The sequence below is a fragment of the Amblyomma maculatum genome, chromosome 3, assembly GCF_055883805.1.
Source record: "Amblyomma maculatum isolate TAMU_Amacu chromosome 3, ASM5588380v1, whole genome shotgun sequence".
NCBI lineage: Eukaryota > Metazoa > Arthropoda > Arachnida > Ixodida > Ixodidae > Amblyomma > Amblyomma maculatum.
In genome coordinates this window covers 80,548,548-80,567,600 of record NC_139346.1, presented here as the reverse complement: position 1 = coordinate 80,567,600, position 19,053 = coordinate 80,548,548, and the positions used below count along the sequence as shown (strand labels likewise).

Below are 19,053 nucleotides of genomic sequence, written 5' to 3'. Positions count from 1 at the left end.
TTTTACTCGACCCGACTGTCTATACATGAACCCCACAACTGATTTTTCACTCGACAGACGTACTCGACCCAATTCTGCCGAGTTCATGTATACAGGGGTGGAACGCACGTGTAACAAGTAACAATGCTGCTAAGAATCCAATCTGCTTTCTTCTGGCTCATCCAGTTTTCTAAAAAAAAATCTTGTCTGACAAAGGAGGATATTTGGAGTTAAGCATCTAAGCAACACAAGATCCATATGCTTGCTCTAACGCATGACTCCTCAGTGCACTTATAGTTGCAATTTGCTTGGTCATGTGGCAGTTCACTAAACCGCCTGACTAGACATGACAATAAAAAAAAAATCGGGGGATCATTTCTACTTTTATCAAGACATGCAAAAGCTTTTTTGTTGTTGACATGGCATTCAGAGACTGCGGGAGGTTGGCAGTTTTATACGTCTTATTTCGTTTGGCAGTTGCAAGGGGATGTAGAAAAAGAAATATGAGTAGGGAATGTAAGGGGTGACAACATCTCGAAATGAAACTAATGGACCAATGATGCACTCTGCGTATCTTAAATGGCGTCACTGGTAACACCAAATACACAAAATCGTCCTTGATTATGACAAATTTGAAGCCCAGGAGGTGAGTTGGTTGTGGGCACGTAGTTGGAAAAGGGCAGTCCCTCTGAGAGGTAGGCGGCAAGATCGCTGCCACCCAATTATGGGGAAAGCCCTGGCAAGCATGCAGGCAAAGGTGCACATATATAAGAGCAATAAATGCACAAGGAATGCACGCCTGAATGAGCAGCCGCAGTAATAATTTCCTTTTGCCTTGCAGCCCACCCCACCTGCACTGTAAGCAAGTCTGCTCTGTTTTCCGAACGCAGAAGCATATGCAAAAACAAACAGAATGCTCTCTAAAATTTACAAAATTTGAACGAGTATTGCATGATGATCTTTCTGCAATTGTCTTGCTCTAGGGTTACAGAATAAATTCATTGCAGCTGCGAATAAAGCGAGTTGGGAGCTAATGGCGAATCTCAATGGCTTGGGGAGAAAATTATTTAAAATTGTCACTTTGAGCAAAGTAAATAGCCTGGTTTAGATCAAAGTAATAATACATCTACATGGCTGAAGCCAGTGTAGGCAACCAGAAATGTACAAGCAGTCAGTAACTGCATGTCTGTATGAACAAATACATACAGTGCAGGCAGCAGTAATGAAGGGAGAGTGGAAGGCAAATAACCTGAGCAATACTGAATGGCTTTCTTCTCTGCAACCTCAATACAGGCTTCCTGCGAATTCTTCTAATGCAAGCATAATCAAGTATGCTAAATATTCCATCACTTAAAGCACCTGCACTCCCGTGTTACGCAAAGGACAACTACTTCGTCAGTTCAACAAGTTATGTTTGTTATTGTGCTATTACACCACAGGTTCACTCAATCGTGCCTCAACTTGAAATAGTCACATACTGTTGAAATAAAGCAATGAAATATAGCACCAGCTATTAAAGCACTGCCAGAGACATGAAGGATATTATTTTCTGCATACTGGTGGGCAAGACTTCTGAACAAGTAAGTCTTGAGCTAAAAAGCCAGAAAACGTCATATAGCATGCAGTCATATAGCAAAACGCCAGCAGAGCATTTAAAGCCTTTATATAATGCAAAACAAAGGCAATGCGTCATACCTACCGAGGCAATGTTTCCTTACACACAGCATGTTTCATGGCAAGGCTCCCACAGTTGTTGACAGGTTTGCAGCACCAAACTTTTGATGATGTTGTCTGCTTCACATTCAGGCAGCACCCCTTTGATGACAGATTGCTTGTGCAAAAGCAGTGCGATGATACAAGAGGAGCAGCTGTACTACGGGCGTTATAGAGCAAAGAGCCCTAAATGCAAGGAAAGAAAGTCTCCATTAAATCGATGCCTCTAAATCATCATAACAGCATACCACGGCTCTTCTCTGTTTAGTTAATCTATAATTTCAATTGAAAGCTGTCTCAAAAAATGGACTAATTGCAACTCTATGTTACACTTGGTATAACATAGCTGTGCCAGGGCGGTGGAACAAAATTAAAAGTAGGCACGGGCGCCAAACGTGTGCTACACAACCGACGCGAATAGAGGTGTGGACGGGCATAAATTTTGAGCTCGGCCCGGACCTCACGCTACAAACCCGAACCCGGCTTGGAACTGAAATTTCCTGAGCCCACCCAGCGCTCACACTAAAGGCTCCGGCCCTGCTGGACATGCTATAACAGACCAGTTGCAAAACCTACAAGTCGGCTTCCCTGTGAGGCAGGAATTCGTGCACAGTGGCGGGAGAACCTGATTCAGGAATAATAGTTAGGTGCAGTACATGCATCTACCACAGTCCACGCTGCTTGGGATGCAGTTCCCCACGCACAGGCCATTGTCAGAGAAAGGTTTTCGGGCATTCTTGACACTGGAATAAAGGGGGGAGCACTGTCACCCTAGGGGTGAAGAATGAAAATTTAGAAAAAGGACACTAACCGGAGAGGGTAATAGTGGGGCGACAATGCGCACGCGAATAATACTGTGACGAATGGGCAAGAGGTGCGGGAATTACCCTAGCCGTCAGGCGATGTGCTAGCACTGTACCCAACTGTTACCCCAAAGTCTATGCCGCCATTGTGCAGGAATGTCTGCCGCACAGGGAAGCTGACTTGTAGGTTTTGCAACTGATCTATTGCAGCTGAAGCAACGATACAGAAAGAAAAAAAATAGGCGACAATCCCTGGCGATGCATCGCGCGACGACGACGCCAACGCCTGTCGCTGCCGCTGGTGCACATCGCACAGAGCCAAGGACCTCAGCGACAGAGACGCGTTTTCAGCCTTGCTTTTTTAGCGCCGCCTCTTGGTTTGGCAAACGAGTACAGTTACGCTATATCCAGTTTCTTGCTAAACAGCAACACTGATGAAATTTCTTGAAAAGCGTCGAGCCCCTCCCCCCCCCAAAAAAAAAAAGTCCCAGCGCAGCGGCGTGCTACTATACTGCGATGCAGACATGATTGAAATCATGTGGCGTTTTTCTGCAACTTTCGAAAATTAGCAATATCTAGCCACACTAGCCTTTTTTGTTTTGCAATACTACCCTACCAAGCTTTTACTAAACCGTCTCGATGCGCTCATATATGCACGGATCAGACGAAATGAGCGTCTGCAGGATTTTCACTCATACCGGACTAGGGAAACTTTGCATACAAACAAAACAAAACAAAAACAACGAAGGTGAGTACCCCAAAGCATTTTGCGATTGGCTGCCTCGCGAGCTGGTTCCAGCATCATGAGCGATTTTCTAAAAACCCAGAACCTGGGCGACAGCGCCGAGCGGCAATGCTTTAGCGGTCCTCAGCGCACTGCGCATCGTGCTGCCGCGCGACTCATGCGGTTAGTGTTTTATCGCACCAGACACGAGAAAATATGCTTTTGCCCGGACTCCGCCGACTCCGCCCGAGGTCACCCGAGCGGCCGAGCCACGCGACGGCTATACGCCGTTCCAGCCACTGTAACGCCGTGAATATCCGAAGCTGGCTATTAGGGCTACGATGCCACGCAGTTGTTTACTTTAGGAAATCAGTACTCTGCAAAACAGCAACAGTTTAACTTGAAATCAGCTGCGAAATGATCGGGATCAAGTCGCGCACACTTGAGAACCACTTTTGAAAAGTTAACAACGTAAGAAATATGCTAAAAGAAGACAAATCTTCCTAGCACATGGCTTACGCAGCCTGCAGCAACAATGATATGTAAGACAACGCTTGTAATTAAAAAAATACTCCATCTAAGAGGCTTATATTTTGCTCCAATATACACAAACGCTTTATGAAATCTGAATGAAAAAATTTGAAAACTTGCATGGAATATTTCTTGAAGAAAGAAGCATTTTCCGTGCGCGGTGCCACCAAACGTCGAGCCGAGCGAACAAGTGGCCGTTGGATGGACGAAAGAACGGAGCGCCCTCTTTGAAACAAAATACAACTGTCGCCGTCATGCCGGCTAAGCGATTGTCGCGTCATCCTTCGAGCTTTTTAGTAATGGCTTTTTCAGCAGCTCGATGGTCTCGGTTTTGTACCCTCCGTTTAGCAAGCGTTTCCTAGATGACAGGACTTGAACCAGCCTTGAAGGATGCGCTGCTGCTGCTGCTGCTCATCTATGTAGGGCTCTGTGCCAGCAGCGAAGCGCGTCGTCGCCCTGGAGAGGCGCCTAGCTGTTTTGTTTACAACACCCAAACCTGTTCAAGTTGTATTTTGTGAATGCTGTGTTCTGCTACGAATAGTTTGCTCCCTTTTAGCATACCGCCCGCAGGGGGCACCTGTTAAAGCAGGTGTTTGTGTGTTTTGTGCGACACCACGGACCCCGAGCACCCACGCTTAGCCCCAGACGGCCATAGACGTCCGACGGACGTCCGACGGAAGTCCGGTTATGTTCGATATACGTACAGCGGACGTCCGTCGGACTATCGTTCGTGGATCCGGATCGCGTCCCTCGGACGTCCGACGGACAGCCGGAGGCGGACATTCGGACGTTTCCTGGAGCTTCTCCGCAGGGCCTCCAAATGTAGAAATTAACAGCATCAGTGTAAGCTCACATAGCATGTGTGCCACTTATGGATATTTAAACTGCATATACGCAATTTCAACGGCTTCATGTAAATAAACACATTTGGCATGCGGAAGGAAAATATAACAGCTGCCACACTTTGCACTGTCAGCATCACTTAGAAGGCACTGCATACTGTGCAATGTAAATTGAAATAAGTGGCACACATGCTATGCAAGGCAATACACCGATTTGATGACTGAAAGCATGCAAATCAAAGTACATGTGCACACCATGAAGTCCCTATATGCTAACAGCTCACATCAATAAACTTTATTGAAGAAAAAATTCAGACCGTGTCGTGCATTTTACTCAGAGTAGAAAAAAACTGATGGACCAGCCGCAGCATAACTTCTAGACCGCGCTCGTTCCAATGTTGGTATTTGTGATCCTGGAAAAGAAAAAAAGTTACCCACAATGATCGATTTATTGCATTTCACGTTACTCATTTGCCTTCTAAAATTACACAGGCATGGCTTGCCAAGAAAAGTCAAAATTTAGGACCTGATTGCAAGAATTGCTCTGAAAAGTTAAATTAACCTTAACAGATGCTCAAACTATACAAGAATTAGCAGCTAAAAGCCCACTGCAATGCATGAAACATGCATGTATCAAAACTATGCATGAAGGATGCCGCACTTTAAAACACAGCCAGTGCACACTGTCCCAGCTGACACTAGATGCAGATGTATTCATTTCAAGTAGCTAGAAGAAATTTCTTCACTAATTTGATTACAAATGTTTTAAAGTAAACAACAGCATGATGGCATACCTCATTGTACTGCGTGCAACAACCTTCTTGACACTTGCCCTTTCAGAAGCATGGCGCAGCCATGACCTGGCCGTCCTCTCTACATCGTCTCTCGTACTGTTGGGAAAACGTCTCTTTATGGCAACTGCAAGAAAATGGTCACCAGTTTTATAGCAAATGAACGCTGATGTGTATATACACAAGGTACCCAAGACACATAAGAACAAAGGAATACTAAATTTCACACATTCATTAACCCGAGAGCAAAAATATGAACCCACTTTTCTAAATATACTTTAAAATAAGGTACTAGTAACTAGAAGCCACATGCCCGCAATGTTCTACACCAGCTGCAGAGTTGGATGTTCGCTACCTGCTGTACTTTTACAGGGCTAAGAGCGCCGAGGACACGAATTCTCCAGGAAGTAAGACGGCGATGAGGAAGGTCGATTTTTTCAAGTGGCTAACGGATAACACTAAAAGGAAAAGCCTTCTCCAGTTTCTGGCTGAAAACAATTTGCATGACTTTCTATAGTATGCCTTATGGTAAGTTAGCAAAATAAAAAGAACAGTTAAAACTCAATTCGACAACAGTTCATTCAGAAGTTCGGATAAGTTCGTCTCACATTGTCTATTTCAAATGAACCTCCGGAAGGAGGTATGAGCACACTACAAGAGACTGTTTAAAAAGCCCTAATCAAAACCTAGCTTAAATTCTGCAGACTCACTCTCAGCCCTTGCACCTATGACAATGACATGCAAGTGACAACTTCAACTGCACTCTTTTTAACTTTGCACCAGGACAGCAGCGGCCAGTGAGGCAATTTTTCAAATGCCAAGTGTGTCGCTAGTATTTTGTCCCCCTCCCCATTTTATTTTGCCTGGTTCCTTTGAAATGGGCGAGTTCCTTCAGTGTACCAAGCAATTGTCATGTGCCGTTCATATAGCACACGGGCTGACACCTCCTCGCAAGTGATAGTGCCTTATTTGTGGATGGTGACTGCAGCGCTTGAGCTGCACGACGTCACACTATGAAGAATGTGGGAGGCCCTTACGATTCTGCAGGAGTTTCGATTTCACACCCATGACAGCACGCATGCAAAAAAGCATTGATAGAAACGTATAACAGTCACTTTCACATCATTCCACTCTGAAAAGCAGACATCCACTGCCTAGTCTTCCACTAAATAAATTCATTGCGATAGAAGTAGTTAAGTTTTTAGGAACAGTAATTCGAATACTGTGTTCGGCCTTTCGAAATTCGAATTAATGAGATTTGGTGAGAGGTACTTATGCGCACCTAACTTGCATAAAGGATGACATTTACATATGCATATGACAAACCAAGCAGAGGCATCGCAAGTTCATTACATATCAATTTGGTAAATTATTGCATATAAAATGGCTGTCTCCCATCTTTACATTACCAAGAATATTGAGGAATGGGGTCAAAAAACTGATGAAGGTGAACAAGGTAGAGGAAAATATATACTGGGTATTTTGGTCAGCTATCGAACATTATTGAAGGTAAGAGTTTGGAATGGAACAAAAAATGATCACCCAAAATCGCAGCTGCTCCCACCTTTATGATATCGGGTGGTCTTGTTAAGTCTCACAAACCATCAAATATTTAGTGCTCTGCCATGTCAGCTACCAGCTATAACATGCAGCTCCTAGGCAGTGATTCTTCACTCACAATGCCAACAGTGACACGGCATTTTCTTTGCAGCAAGGCCTTTAATACTATGATGTTCCAATATATTCAGAAACATAATATGGGCAGGACATAATTTGCTGCAAATATCAGAATGGCAGGCATTTAATTGGTTTTACAAATTACGTTTTCATTAACTTTTCTGTGGTTTGAGCTACTGAGGAGTTCGAAGGATTCTCTAAAGCACTACAGCACAAGAAAATGTGGCACTTTTCATTTTTACAGAACCAAAACGTGCATTAGATATCTACGAAGTTTAGTGGATGGCAATGGGATGGAAATTGGCAAATGTCCGTACTTGCAATGCCTATGGTGCCCAGTTGAAATGCCTACAGTACCTAGTTTGAATTGCTGGTGCTATGCTGTGCCATGTTGTTTACATTATTTTACTTTGCTTTTTGTTGATGATAAAAAATCTTTTTAAATTTTATTTTTTACCATCTTTTGCTTTGCCTTTTGTGCAAGGAAAAAAAAGTTGATAAAAAACTTTTTTTTTATTCAAAAATAGTGCATTTCATGGCAGTTCAAGCTTGCCTACTCACACTGGAATCATCCGAATCTACAGGAAAGGGGATGCCCAAGCTTAAAAATTAGACAATTTATAAGGTTACTTACAAGGTGATTGCAGAGCAAAGAAACTTACTTTTGTCAATCTAGAGGGCAGCCTGTTGTTTATCAACTGTACTTAATAATAGAACTGTAAGGTATTTGAAGTGAGCTACTGTTATGCTTACAGTGTACAGTAACAAAATTAGACCTCTTCTGATCAGCAGTGGCTTTTCTCGGAGCACAGTTTGCAGCAGCTTTGATGTCAACTCCAACCCCAAGGATGCTTGTGCCACGCGAAGCAAGACGCGAGCCTTACACCCTGATCTATCCCTATGGAATAATTCGCAGAGCATACACACGGCCATGGAGCGGCATGTAGAAGTGCGCCCCTCTTTCTGACAGCCGGCGCGATGTGACTCGTTGCGGGGGCAGCTTAAGCATTACCCACAGTCAGTGGTGGCCTGCTAGTATGCCGACACGGCTCATATCGCAACAGAAGGTGCATCTCCAGTGTGGGTACACCGTATGCACACTACAGGAAAACAGCTCATATGTTGTCATGTTTTATATATTGAATTACCTATATATCAAAATATTTCATGATCCTCGTGACGTTATAATCACAGATCGACGGCATAAAGTTTGATGGGATAGAGGGCTGCACCTGGCAGTAGGAGTGGCATTTGCCATGCACTGGTACAAAGTTCTGTTGCTGATGGTGGTGATGGCTTAGTTCACTTTAACAAAAGCATATACATATACATGATGTGCGAAAAGCAAGCAGCACTTACCAAACAAATGTTGACTGACTCGAAGGTCCACAAATCTCTTTTTTCCTTTCTTGCCATGCCAAGAATATTCAGCTGCCAGCTTGTCGGTAAGCAGATACATTAGCATACGTTTTGTCGCCATATCAGGGTTGTGGCCACCCAACTGAATGAGTTCATTTACCTGTAACAATTTACGCAAGAAAATTGACCAGATTAGGCTTAATTTATCACTATTACTATACACAAAAATTGCAGATTTTTGCAAATCCTTCAAATAATGTGAAAAATTAAAAAGCAACCTGCATCTACAGCGCTGCTACTTCCAAATATGAAGTAAGCACTGGAAACAGGTCGTATGCTCTACCACCTAAGCTAATTTCTCTGTAGGGAATTTCTGTGGTGTAAACACTTTTTTTTAATGTATCTGCAAGAAAAAATTGTAATCACGTGTCAACCAACGAGAATGCCATCCGTTCTTGTCAAGTAAGCTGAGACTCCAAGTGGTCCTTGGGGTAAATGCTCTCTCATAAGGTGGAAGTAGTACACCAACCCCTCTCAGTGCACTTAATTCAGCAGCAATGGCGGGTAGCTGCTTTAAGACTACCACCAAGCACATTTATAGCGCACCGTAATATTCAAAGCAAGCACCCCCTTAACTTCACTCCCAATTTCACATTTCTGTGATTTTCAAAGCAAGCACTTCCCTCTCTTCCATCACCTCCCTGCTGCCTACCTTTGTCATGCACTTCACCCAGGCAGCACTGCCAGCCCCATCCAGTCCCAGAATGCAATCAAATCTCAACTTTCAGAAAAATCGCAAACAAAAACAACACCCCCAGGGGTTGCGTAGGGAAATCGCTGCTGACAACTGGTGTCCGATAACAACACGAGTGAAACATGCAGTGCAAGCAACCGGAGGAGCATATGACTACTGTTTAGGCGGGAGCCAGAGACGAAATGAAAAAAGACAATTGATAACATGTTTAAAACAGCACGCCGAGTGAAAATGGCAGCGGCGGATGTCGATCAGTTTGCAACAAGAACACAATGCATAGCCGCTCGCCGACATCTTGATGCACAGTTTTCAGCATGATCGCCCCGATCAGAGATGCAATTTAGATACATGTGTACTCCAATCTACTTTTTTTCGGACAGGAAATTTTGCCATCCAAAGTTTTGAGTGCATTCTATGAAAGTACCCCCCCCCCCCCCCCTTATGGTAATTTCGGCGTGTGAGAAAGGGGGTGCTTGCTCAGAATTTTACGGTACTTCATCACTGTTCTGTTTAAAGCGGTCAGATGAATGTATTCTAATGCTGGTGGCAACTGATATTTCTTTTTTATGAATCAACTGCATGTGCACACCACTGAAAGGCATAATTCATAACAATGCCAACGCACCAAGGTTCCAACTTTGTCAGGAGTGAGATCTTCCTCGAAGTCAAGGAGTGCATCTGCTGTCTCAAATGGCCGTTTAACAAGAGGCTCAGGCAGAGGGACTGGCTCTCTCCGTGTCATATAAGCATTTTGAGCATCAGCGACTTGTTGCACACTAAGTCTGATTATGTTGAGTAGTCTCAAAACTTGGATCTGAAATTCTGAACAGTAATTAAAAGAGCATGTTGATTAGCACTCAATAAGAAACGTTTTTAGCAGCATGAAAAAAATGAGGAGAAAAATACAGAAAGTATTATTCCAGTGAAGCTAGTTCATTTAATAATTATTACTTGTAGCTTTATGAGTTTAACACTGCAAAGCAACACTGGATATCAGGAATACCTCCTTGCAGGAGTCCGTATAATACTGACTCCCAGGTAAGATTTATTCAAAGTGCACAGGACACAGGTGCATCTTGTTTTGCCTGTGTCAAAACATTGCAGCCGCAGCTGGCATCAAAGCTGCGTCCTCAGGATCAGCAGTCAAGCACTGTAACCAGTGAGCCACCATGGCAGGTTCACTGAATGAGATGTCAACACCACAAACTTTTGTCTGCGTAATTTTTTAACAGCAGTCTAGCTGTCAGCACAAGATGAACAACACTCGTCTGTTTTTGAAGTGCTTAATGCTGAGCATATGCATGTTTCATCATGCAGAAACGAACTCGGATGCTTCTCATCTCTTCATTCTACAGTATAGAACTTGGCGTTTTAGGCTCTCTGGGCATTGCCATATTGTTCACTGGACAGTCGTGTGCACTTCGCGCAAGCACTGTGGAAGCTGCAGCGAAACCGGTTTCAGACTGTCCAGAGAGGAGGAATTTCAACAACTCCCTTGCTCAACACAAACGTCTATACAGCAAGGTGAAAAAAGCTTCGAGGCCTCTTCTTTCGCCGATTTCACCACAAGCATTCTTACCACAACATCAAGCTCGGTAAAGACAAGCTAATGTATGCAGTATATAGAAAACAAAAATGGATGCTGCAAGCAAAAAGAAAAAGGAAAGACAAATAAGCAAGATACATCTTGTGATCTTTGTTTTTGCTGATATCCACACTGCATGCAACACATACGTAACAAGTCCCATCAGTGGTCTAAAGACCTTATAGGACATATACTACCTCAATATAAATGAAAATGAAATCTTGATTACCGTGTTGCGACAACTCAGGTGAGCGCGAGGATACCTCTGACCCAAGCACAGAAGCATGTCCTGCAAAACAGTAGCAGCCGCAACCGATAACAAATTGAATTATTTCTATTTTATCACAGACCACATTACTGAAAAGCAGAAATAAATTAACAATCACAGATAAAAATACAGAAGCGTGGCATGTTATATGCTAAGGCAATTACAGCACTGTTAACTTTGAGGGTGCTTTCAGTGTTTTAAGAAAATGCAAGGATTCCTTGAAATATACTTCTAAATCGAAAAACATTATCTAGAACATATTTCAAGCCATTGCGGACATAGTTTACTACAAACTCATTCATTACAGCAGCTATGTAAGTAAAATGTTTTATTTCACTTCACACAGTTGGCCGGTTAGTACCAATGGGAAGTGCAAACCGATGCGCAGGACAATGTCATTTCTTGAAACAAATCTCGTTCTCAAAAGCTGTACAGAACACAAAAAAGTGGCACCTTTATGCCATAAAACAAAAATGAGTTTATTGGACGTGCTTGGAACAATCGCAACATTTACTGATGTTGTGGTGTTTATGGTGCCAAATTTTAACTCCTTATGATATTCTAGTGGTTCACGCAAATCTTTTTGCTGCATCAAATGACGCAAGAAAAAAGAATCACCTGCCATCTATTTATTGGTTGGTTTGTGGGGTTTAACGTCGCAAAGCAACTCAATCTATGAGAGATGCCGAAGTGGAGGACTCCGGAAATTTCGACCAACTGGGGTTCTTTAACATGCACTGACATTGCACAGCACACGGGCACCTTGCTTTTCGCCTCCATCGAAAAGCGACCACCGAGGCCGGGATTCGATCCCGCGTCCTTGGGAACAGTAGTCGAGCACCGTAACCACTGCGCTACCCCGGCGGGTGCCATCTATTTATTGTTACCAATAGTGATAAATAGAAATAAAATGACTGCTGCGGTACGATGGAGCAAGCACTTCGGATTTGATGGCACGGTCACTAAAAAATATTGCCAGTAGTCGCTACATATGCACTGTTTGCTTAACGCATTCACTTTGTTTTGTGCGAAAAAAACACATCCTTAAGTTGCACACCTTCACAGAATGACTTCACTTGAATAACTGATGCATCACCCTGTCCATGGATTTGAACCTCCCAATGGAACGACTCAATCAACTGTGTAATTACTGCAAAAGCAGTACAACGACAGCCAAATCGAAACCTCGGGTGGCTGCAGCTACACTGTGAAGAGTTGTAGCTGATCTGCTCATAAAAAAATCAGCCAGCTTTGAAATTTGAATTCACGTTGCCCCTATGCCACGAGCAGGAGCTGCAAACTCTGGTCGCGCCTTTCATATGGGAGGGTGATATCAGAGTCAGCCCGCCAGAACAGTTTGCGTTCTCGTTACCCCTACGACATGCAGGCACGTCCACATGGCTTGGTTGAAGCGCGGCTTTACATGTGGGCTAGAAGCTTACATTCTCGCCGCATACCCTAAGAGGATGAGCTTAAGTGACACCAATAATGTAGCACCTTACACTGATAGGGCGTGACAGGGGAATAATGTAGCAGGCAAAAGAAGCTTCCGCCGTTGCTTTCGCAATTCAACTAGAGTTAACCAGGGGTAAACCACAATTTTTTTTATTCTTTAATAAGTGCACTTTAGTTCACCAAGTACACATTATTACACAGCAAAGTGTCATTCACTAAACCCCCATTATTTTGAAATTTCAGATAATTCGAACAATGTGGTCTTGGCTGACGCACATACAAGTGTTTGGCCTGGTATGCTCATTAATTTTAACAATGAGCAGGATTACTCCATTTAATTTGGACAGGGAATATTACTTAAGCCACCAGCAATCACCAAAATAGACCTCCCTGAAAATCAATTGCATGAAACGCATGTGGCCACATAGTGCGTACTATGGCAGGCATGACTATGACAAAGTTTCCCATTTTCTAAGCACGCTCCAGTCACACAGTTTCAGTTGTGCTTTTACTTAACACCATCCCATAGCTGGAATCGGCCGTGCACGTAGACCAGTTGTGGCATTTCGGTCTTTTTATTTTGGAATGGCATGAGGCTGTTCAAACGCCTACGCATATATCAATACCTCATGTGCAACCCTGTGCTGCTTTCGGTATAGACTGTACACTGGTCACTTGCAGTTTCACCACACTGTGAGCCTCACTGCGATGCTTCACCATGTGTACTGTGTGGTGAAACATCCTCAAAACGCGATAGGGATGTCTTTTGAGGAAGCACCGCTGCAGCTATCACACTACGAAAAGTATCACTTTACAACTTTGGATTACTTCTTCAATATGCTGGACAGTGTGTGCAAAGCAAAGCACTCAATGAAACCAGAAAAAATTGTTCGCATTCGGGTTTCATATCAAAGGCAGGCCAACATTATTGCGGGTATTCAACCAATAAAATTGCTGGGATGCAAATGGCCTCACAATTTTTTCAATCCCATTTAATATTTCAAAGTTTTGGTTGATCCAGACATTTTTTATGGTTCCGAATTAATGAGGGTTTACTGTACAAACTTGCGAGTAAAATCTCTTTTGCATTGTATTTCAAAAGTGTTCACTCAACCACTTAAATTACACCTGTAAGGCTCAAAACACTTCATCTATCGTTTAACTTTATTAATCTGGACATAGTCCTCAAAAAATTCCTTTTAGCTCAGAAGTGCAATATTTAATGTAGCTTTTGCTTTGTTGCAGCGAACAAACCACAATTGCTGTCTGCTTTGTATGGTTACAAAAAATGTCTCGAGGTTTATTTGAGGGAATAATAATAATTGGTTCACAGGAAGGGAAAGGCGCAGTATCTGTCACCTTGCTATGTGGACAACTGAACCGCGCCGTAAGGAAGGGATGAAGGTGAGAGTGAAAGTGGAAAGAGAGAAAGGGGAGCCGTAGTGGAGGGCTATGGAGTAATTTCGACCACCTGGGGATCTTTAACGTGCACTGACATCGCACAGCACACGGACGCCACTTCGTTTCGCCTCCATCGAAACGCAACCGCCGTGGTCGGGTTCGAAGCAGGGAACTCCGGACAGTAGTCGGCCGGCCGTCTTACCACTGTACCACCCCGGCGAGGCAATTTATTTGAGGGAATGCTTATAAAGAAGAGTTTGCAAATTCTACGGACAACGAAAGAAAAAAAAAACATCTCTTTATAACACCAAGACTGATGAAGCGCAAGAAACAGGAGCACTGTTTAGCCAAATTTAAAAAACCATGACAGTAACATTCACACAAGATAGCAGTTTACAAAGGATTAGGACTACCAAAATAAGAAAAACTCCTGTACGTTTAACAGAATAAGCAAAGAGTAGACATAATTACCTGCATTTTCTCCCTCTCTACTTTCAATGTGATGATAAGATGGAGAAGTGTCAGTCTGTGCTGAAATTAAAATTGCTTCATTTCAGGAGCAATCATTTTTGGCATATTTAGTCAGTACACCTACTGCAGCATAAAATAAATCAAATAATGCTAGATGCACAAAACTATAACAAAATCTTGAGCATCCCATTGCATAAGATAAAGGGCTGGACTAGTTGGCTGCACATGCCTATAGTAGATACACTGGGTTTATTTAGTCTATACACCTAACTCTTATTTTGCTTGATTAAGCTTCTGTGATGTACCAATATGAAACCCTGGAAATCGTTCACATTTATTTACACTATTTGTGAGGTGCATTGTAGAACTAATTGCAATGCAGCTGCTTAGTTATGGGCAACATGCATGTGCAGTTCACATGACTGCTGTGCTACAAACCAAAGTTCTGCAAAGCTACAATCAGTTCATAAAACGTTTAACAGAGGACTTCATATTGAAATGCACCTTTCCCAGCTGTGTTGAACACATTAACTTGGTGTTCAGTAACAAAGCATTGTAGTCATGAAATGCCTGCCGCAAGTGCCTTGTGCAGTGACAAGGGCACATCTTTGTTTTGAACGTAACTAAACATTTACTTGGGAGAACACAAACAAGCAAAACTTTACTACCTGAAGCTTGTGATGTGCCTCTTCTCAGCGAATGCTGTTCTCTGCACTGCAACACATTGAGTTCTGAAATTGAAGCGAAGCATTACAAATAATTGGGCCATAAAAATGTACCATGTGCTTCATGCTCATATCATCTAACTGGCCATGATTAGGCAGAATACAACTGGTTACAAAGGCTTATTGCAGTACAGCTGTTAAAGGCTACTTTGTGGTTTGAGTGTCACCGAGCGAGGATTATTAAGTCGTACGCCACCTAAGATCACATTCTCTTTTGCTGCCCTACCAATCCTCCCTCACAGGGACAGCCTGCCATCGGATTGTGGGAGAAATGGGAGGCCCTCCTTGTGTTGAAGGACCTAGACATCAAACTTCGATTAACTGGGGTGCCAGTGCCAGGGCCCTATGTGGCCTGGACATGTGCGCGTAATGTGAGGGCTGGGCGGTGGCACTGGGCTCCGAAGGGTCCGAACTTGCTCGCCAAATAATGTTTTTATTGCAAAAGCAATACTACTCTAGGTTTCGAGCCTTCAGCGTAGTGCGGCCAGTAGCCACGTCTTACCCACGTGACGCTGTGACGTCACACCCCACGTGGGCTGGCAGAAGCTGCCAACTTGGGTCTCTCGTTTTACATGTGACGGTTATGTCAGAATCAGCCTGCTAGGACCCTGGCATTCACGTTACCCCTATAGGCCACTAAGGCACGTTCATGCGGCTTGGTTAAACCAGGGCTTTACATGTGCGACGAGGAAGAAAAAGAGAAGAACGCTCGGTCACTCGCAGCTAATGCTTTCGCTCAATATTTGGGTCAGCAGCGTTGAACCCTTGTAATTTTTCTTCCTTCTCCTAGGAAAGAATATGTACTCATAACGATTAAAATTTTGTTTTCAAATATGTTTAAATTGTTATCGTGACCCTACTCAGAAGCAGAAACGAAATGCTGCCATGCTTAAATTGTTAAAGAAACAGCCAGAAGTGTGACAGAAAGGACATTGCCAACAAGTATTAGAGGTTTAGCGTGTAGGTGCCCAACCATACAAACATATGCACATATTGCAACAAGGCTTCAACATCTGTGCTGCGCATTTGAAGTACGCAGCTGTCGAGACCTGTTTTCAGTCAATGTTTTGAAACATGGCTTGCTGAGAGGCAAGTATAATATGAGAAAGGGTAAAAAGGCAGGCAAAATTATAAACTACTTAATTAAGTCACTGCAGTTCAGCATGCTTCACAGTATTGAGATTCAATCCTAGGTAGTAAACAGAAATTCACCACATCTGAGCTCACCATTTCCGTGCTGCCTCACAACTGGTGCTTCCACAGGGCAACGGGTCAGGACAGCACATGCTTAACAGAAATAAAAATGTCAAGAACAGATCAAGCATTACAAACTTTCCTATGTTACTGTGTCCTTTGTTCTTTAAAAAAAGAAGGGAAAAAATAATTAGCATTTTAGCACTCTGGATGCAAAGTATGAGCTGCATCCATAGGGTATAAATGTTTTTAATAAGATTCTCCCTTTGTTATAACGGTTGCACGCTTTCATGGTGGCCTGCAATAGCCTTGTTTCCTTAAAGGGGATGCAGCAAATAAAATGTTCGATTTCATCGAAATTCTACTACATTTTTTCCTTAACCCTTAAGCACTGATCTATCCCGTAAGGGAAACTTTTAGCAAAATACACAGTAAATATTCAGAAAATGACGTCTTATTTGTTCCGGTTAAAAATTGTGCTTTGCAGTTTTTATGCTCCTGGCGCACTGAATGACACACTTTTGACGACAGAGCACCACCAAATTAGTATCGCAATGCTCCGGTTGTCCACATAGGCACATTTTTATTAAAAAAAGAAAATGCATATGAGGTGCAAATTGAGCCAAATCTAAGCCTGATTTTGCTAAATGAACATGGTTTTGTTAAAACTCATTCCTTCAGCATGACTTAAAAAATAACAGCAGAAATGATGTTTTTGTGCACTACATGACCAACTTTGAGGAGTGCATTAAAGCTGCCAATCGTGTAACATACATATACAGTACTCATTTATGGTATTTCTTGTAATAAATGTTTTCATGGAAATGTACAAGCTGGAATTAAACATTTATTTGCAAAACAAGAGACTATAGAAAAAACTGCTTCATTTAATACAACTGGGATTCCTGTATGGTACGCAAAAACCTTTGCGTACCATACAGGAACCTTTGTACACCTTTGTTATCTAATGACCAAGGGATAACTTTAGAAGAGCTTTATTGTAAATAGAAGTGCACCAGTTAACTTAAAATATAAGTTCCCAATCAGCAAAAAAGGTTACATACGCCTGCTTAGTTTAACATTTCATGCATATATTACAAAATAACTTTTGTCTTGCATGCAACTACTTTGCAACTGCATAAAAAAAAGCATGGAACCTTACGCTGAGGAAAGTGGGCTGGCACTACAGGAGGCAAGACCTCCAAGCTGGTTCCTTACGCTGAGGAAAGTGGGCTGGCACTACAGGAGGCAAGACCTCCAAGCTGGTTCCTTGGCTGCATTCAGAGCTATCATCAGGGTCCCATATTGTGGTTGGCACCCTTTTTCTCTTTTGGGGCAGCTCGTCATCGCTGGTGAGATCGGACGTGTACTGTAACCGCTCTAGTTTCCTTCTTGCCTCATTGTATGAACCTATATGCAGAAAAAAATAGTGACAACAAAAATCGAAATTGTGCACCCAAGAACACAAAAAAGTGAAACTTCATTACCATCTACACAAGCTTAAAACATCAAAAAGCTGTATTCATTGGTAGCTGACTAGAGGTGTCTCATAAGCTGTAGAGACTAAATAAAACAGCTTCAGCCACAGTGTTAACAAAGCTGCATATTTTAACACTATGTTCTAGCTGTGATTACGACTACCCACGTACAAAAAAAGTAGCTTATGAGTACCGTGCAGAAGTAACTCGGGCCGCTATGCACGTGCCCAAGGTGGAAGAAAGCAGACAGTCTGGATCACATTCCTCCTTTGATCCTTGTAATTGCGTCATTATTTGGTCACACATGAACTGCTGTATTGCAGTGTGCTGTCAAACATTTTCGCTCACAACATACAATGCTTTTCACGACCCCAAACAAGGTCTATCAAGCTCAACGACGCGAACATTGCCTTACTGTCACCCCAATGAGCTGTGAGCCTGCAGTCATGCCCTCATTCACTGCAGTACTTCAATTTTTCTTAACACATGAAAAAAATATTGGGCAACAGTCCCCAAGGAGGTGCTTGTATTATCGGGTGCCAGTTAGTATGCCTGACTAAAGGAAAGTACATGCACTAGAACCACTGGTATAGCGTGCTCGTGCTAGTGGTGTGCCCATGGTCACAGTTGGTTAATGCTTAACTTTCATTTAAACCATGCTAAGGTCCCCTTTTCTCTTCCCCCTCTTTAATCTCACGTTTCCCCAGTGTGGAGTAGCCAACTGGAGGCCATTCTGATTAACATGCCTGCCTTCCTCCTCCTATCCATCTATCGAAGGTCTATGTTGAGTCACTTTCACGGGCCACTGTCCACGGTAGTATGCATGAGCACCAGTGGAATGTTAGAATTAACAAGCATCTAACACTCTTACTTGAGCAATTATACTTTTCTTTGTTGCCTAGAACAGTTTCGTGAAGTATATCGCGGCTTTTTTTCTCGTGCCTTTTCTTTCACTCATTTTTTTTCCTCAGCTTATACCTTTATTTTCTACTACGCCCTTTTCTTCCATGCCCTGCTGCCACTTGAATTTTTTCCGAGGGCTCCCATACCCCTTCCTTTTTCAGCAGTCGTCTGCGAGAGCGCCCAAACAATTTGGGGAGAATGATGACTGAACCTGCCATCCTTCAGATTGTCTACATCATCGAGAAATGGCAAAAACCTCACAAGACAGAGCTCTGCCAGCCTATCACACCAGAGCTGCCTCTGTCATTGCCAAGAAAGTCATAATGTTCCTGCTTCTTTGAATTTCTATCAATTTTTTCTTGAGACTTCCTTTTCTCCTGTTGACTTCGACTCCGTTCAT

General features: G+C 42.9%; 1 protein-coding gene across 1 annotated transcript; it reads right to left on the bottom strand.

Moving 5' to 3' along the window:
• Positions 1-4,859: 4,859 nt before the first annotated feature.
• LOC146195069 (uncharacterized) lies at positions 4,860-18,518 on the bottom strand. Its single transcript, XM_084596713.1, has 10 exons — positions 18,497-18,518; positions 17,435-17,485; positions 16,306-16,365; positions 15,022-15,084; positions 14,354-14,413; positions 10,988-11,047; positions 9,799-9,995; positions 8,420-8,579; positions 5,387-5,510; positions 4,860-5,005 (listed from the first exon to the last, which is right to left on the bottom strand). The coding sequence occupies exons 1-10, from the start codon at positions 18,516-18,518 to the stop codon at positions 4,969-4,971; spliced, it is 834 nt and encodes a 277-aa protein (XP_084452839.1). The 3' UTR covers positions 4,860-4,968.
• Between the last annotated feature and the right edge of the window lie 535 nt (positions 18,519-19,053).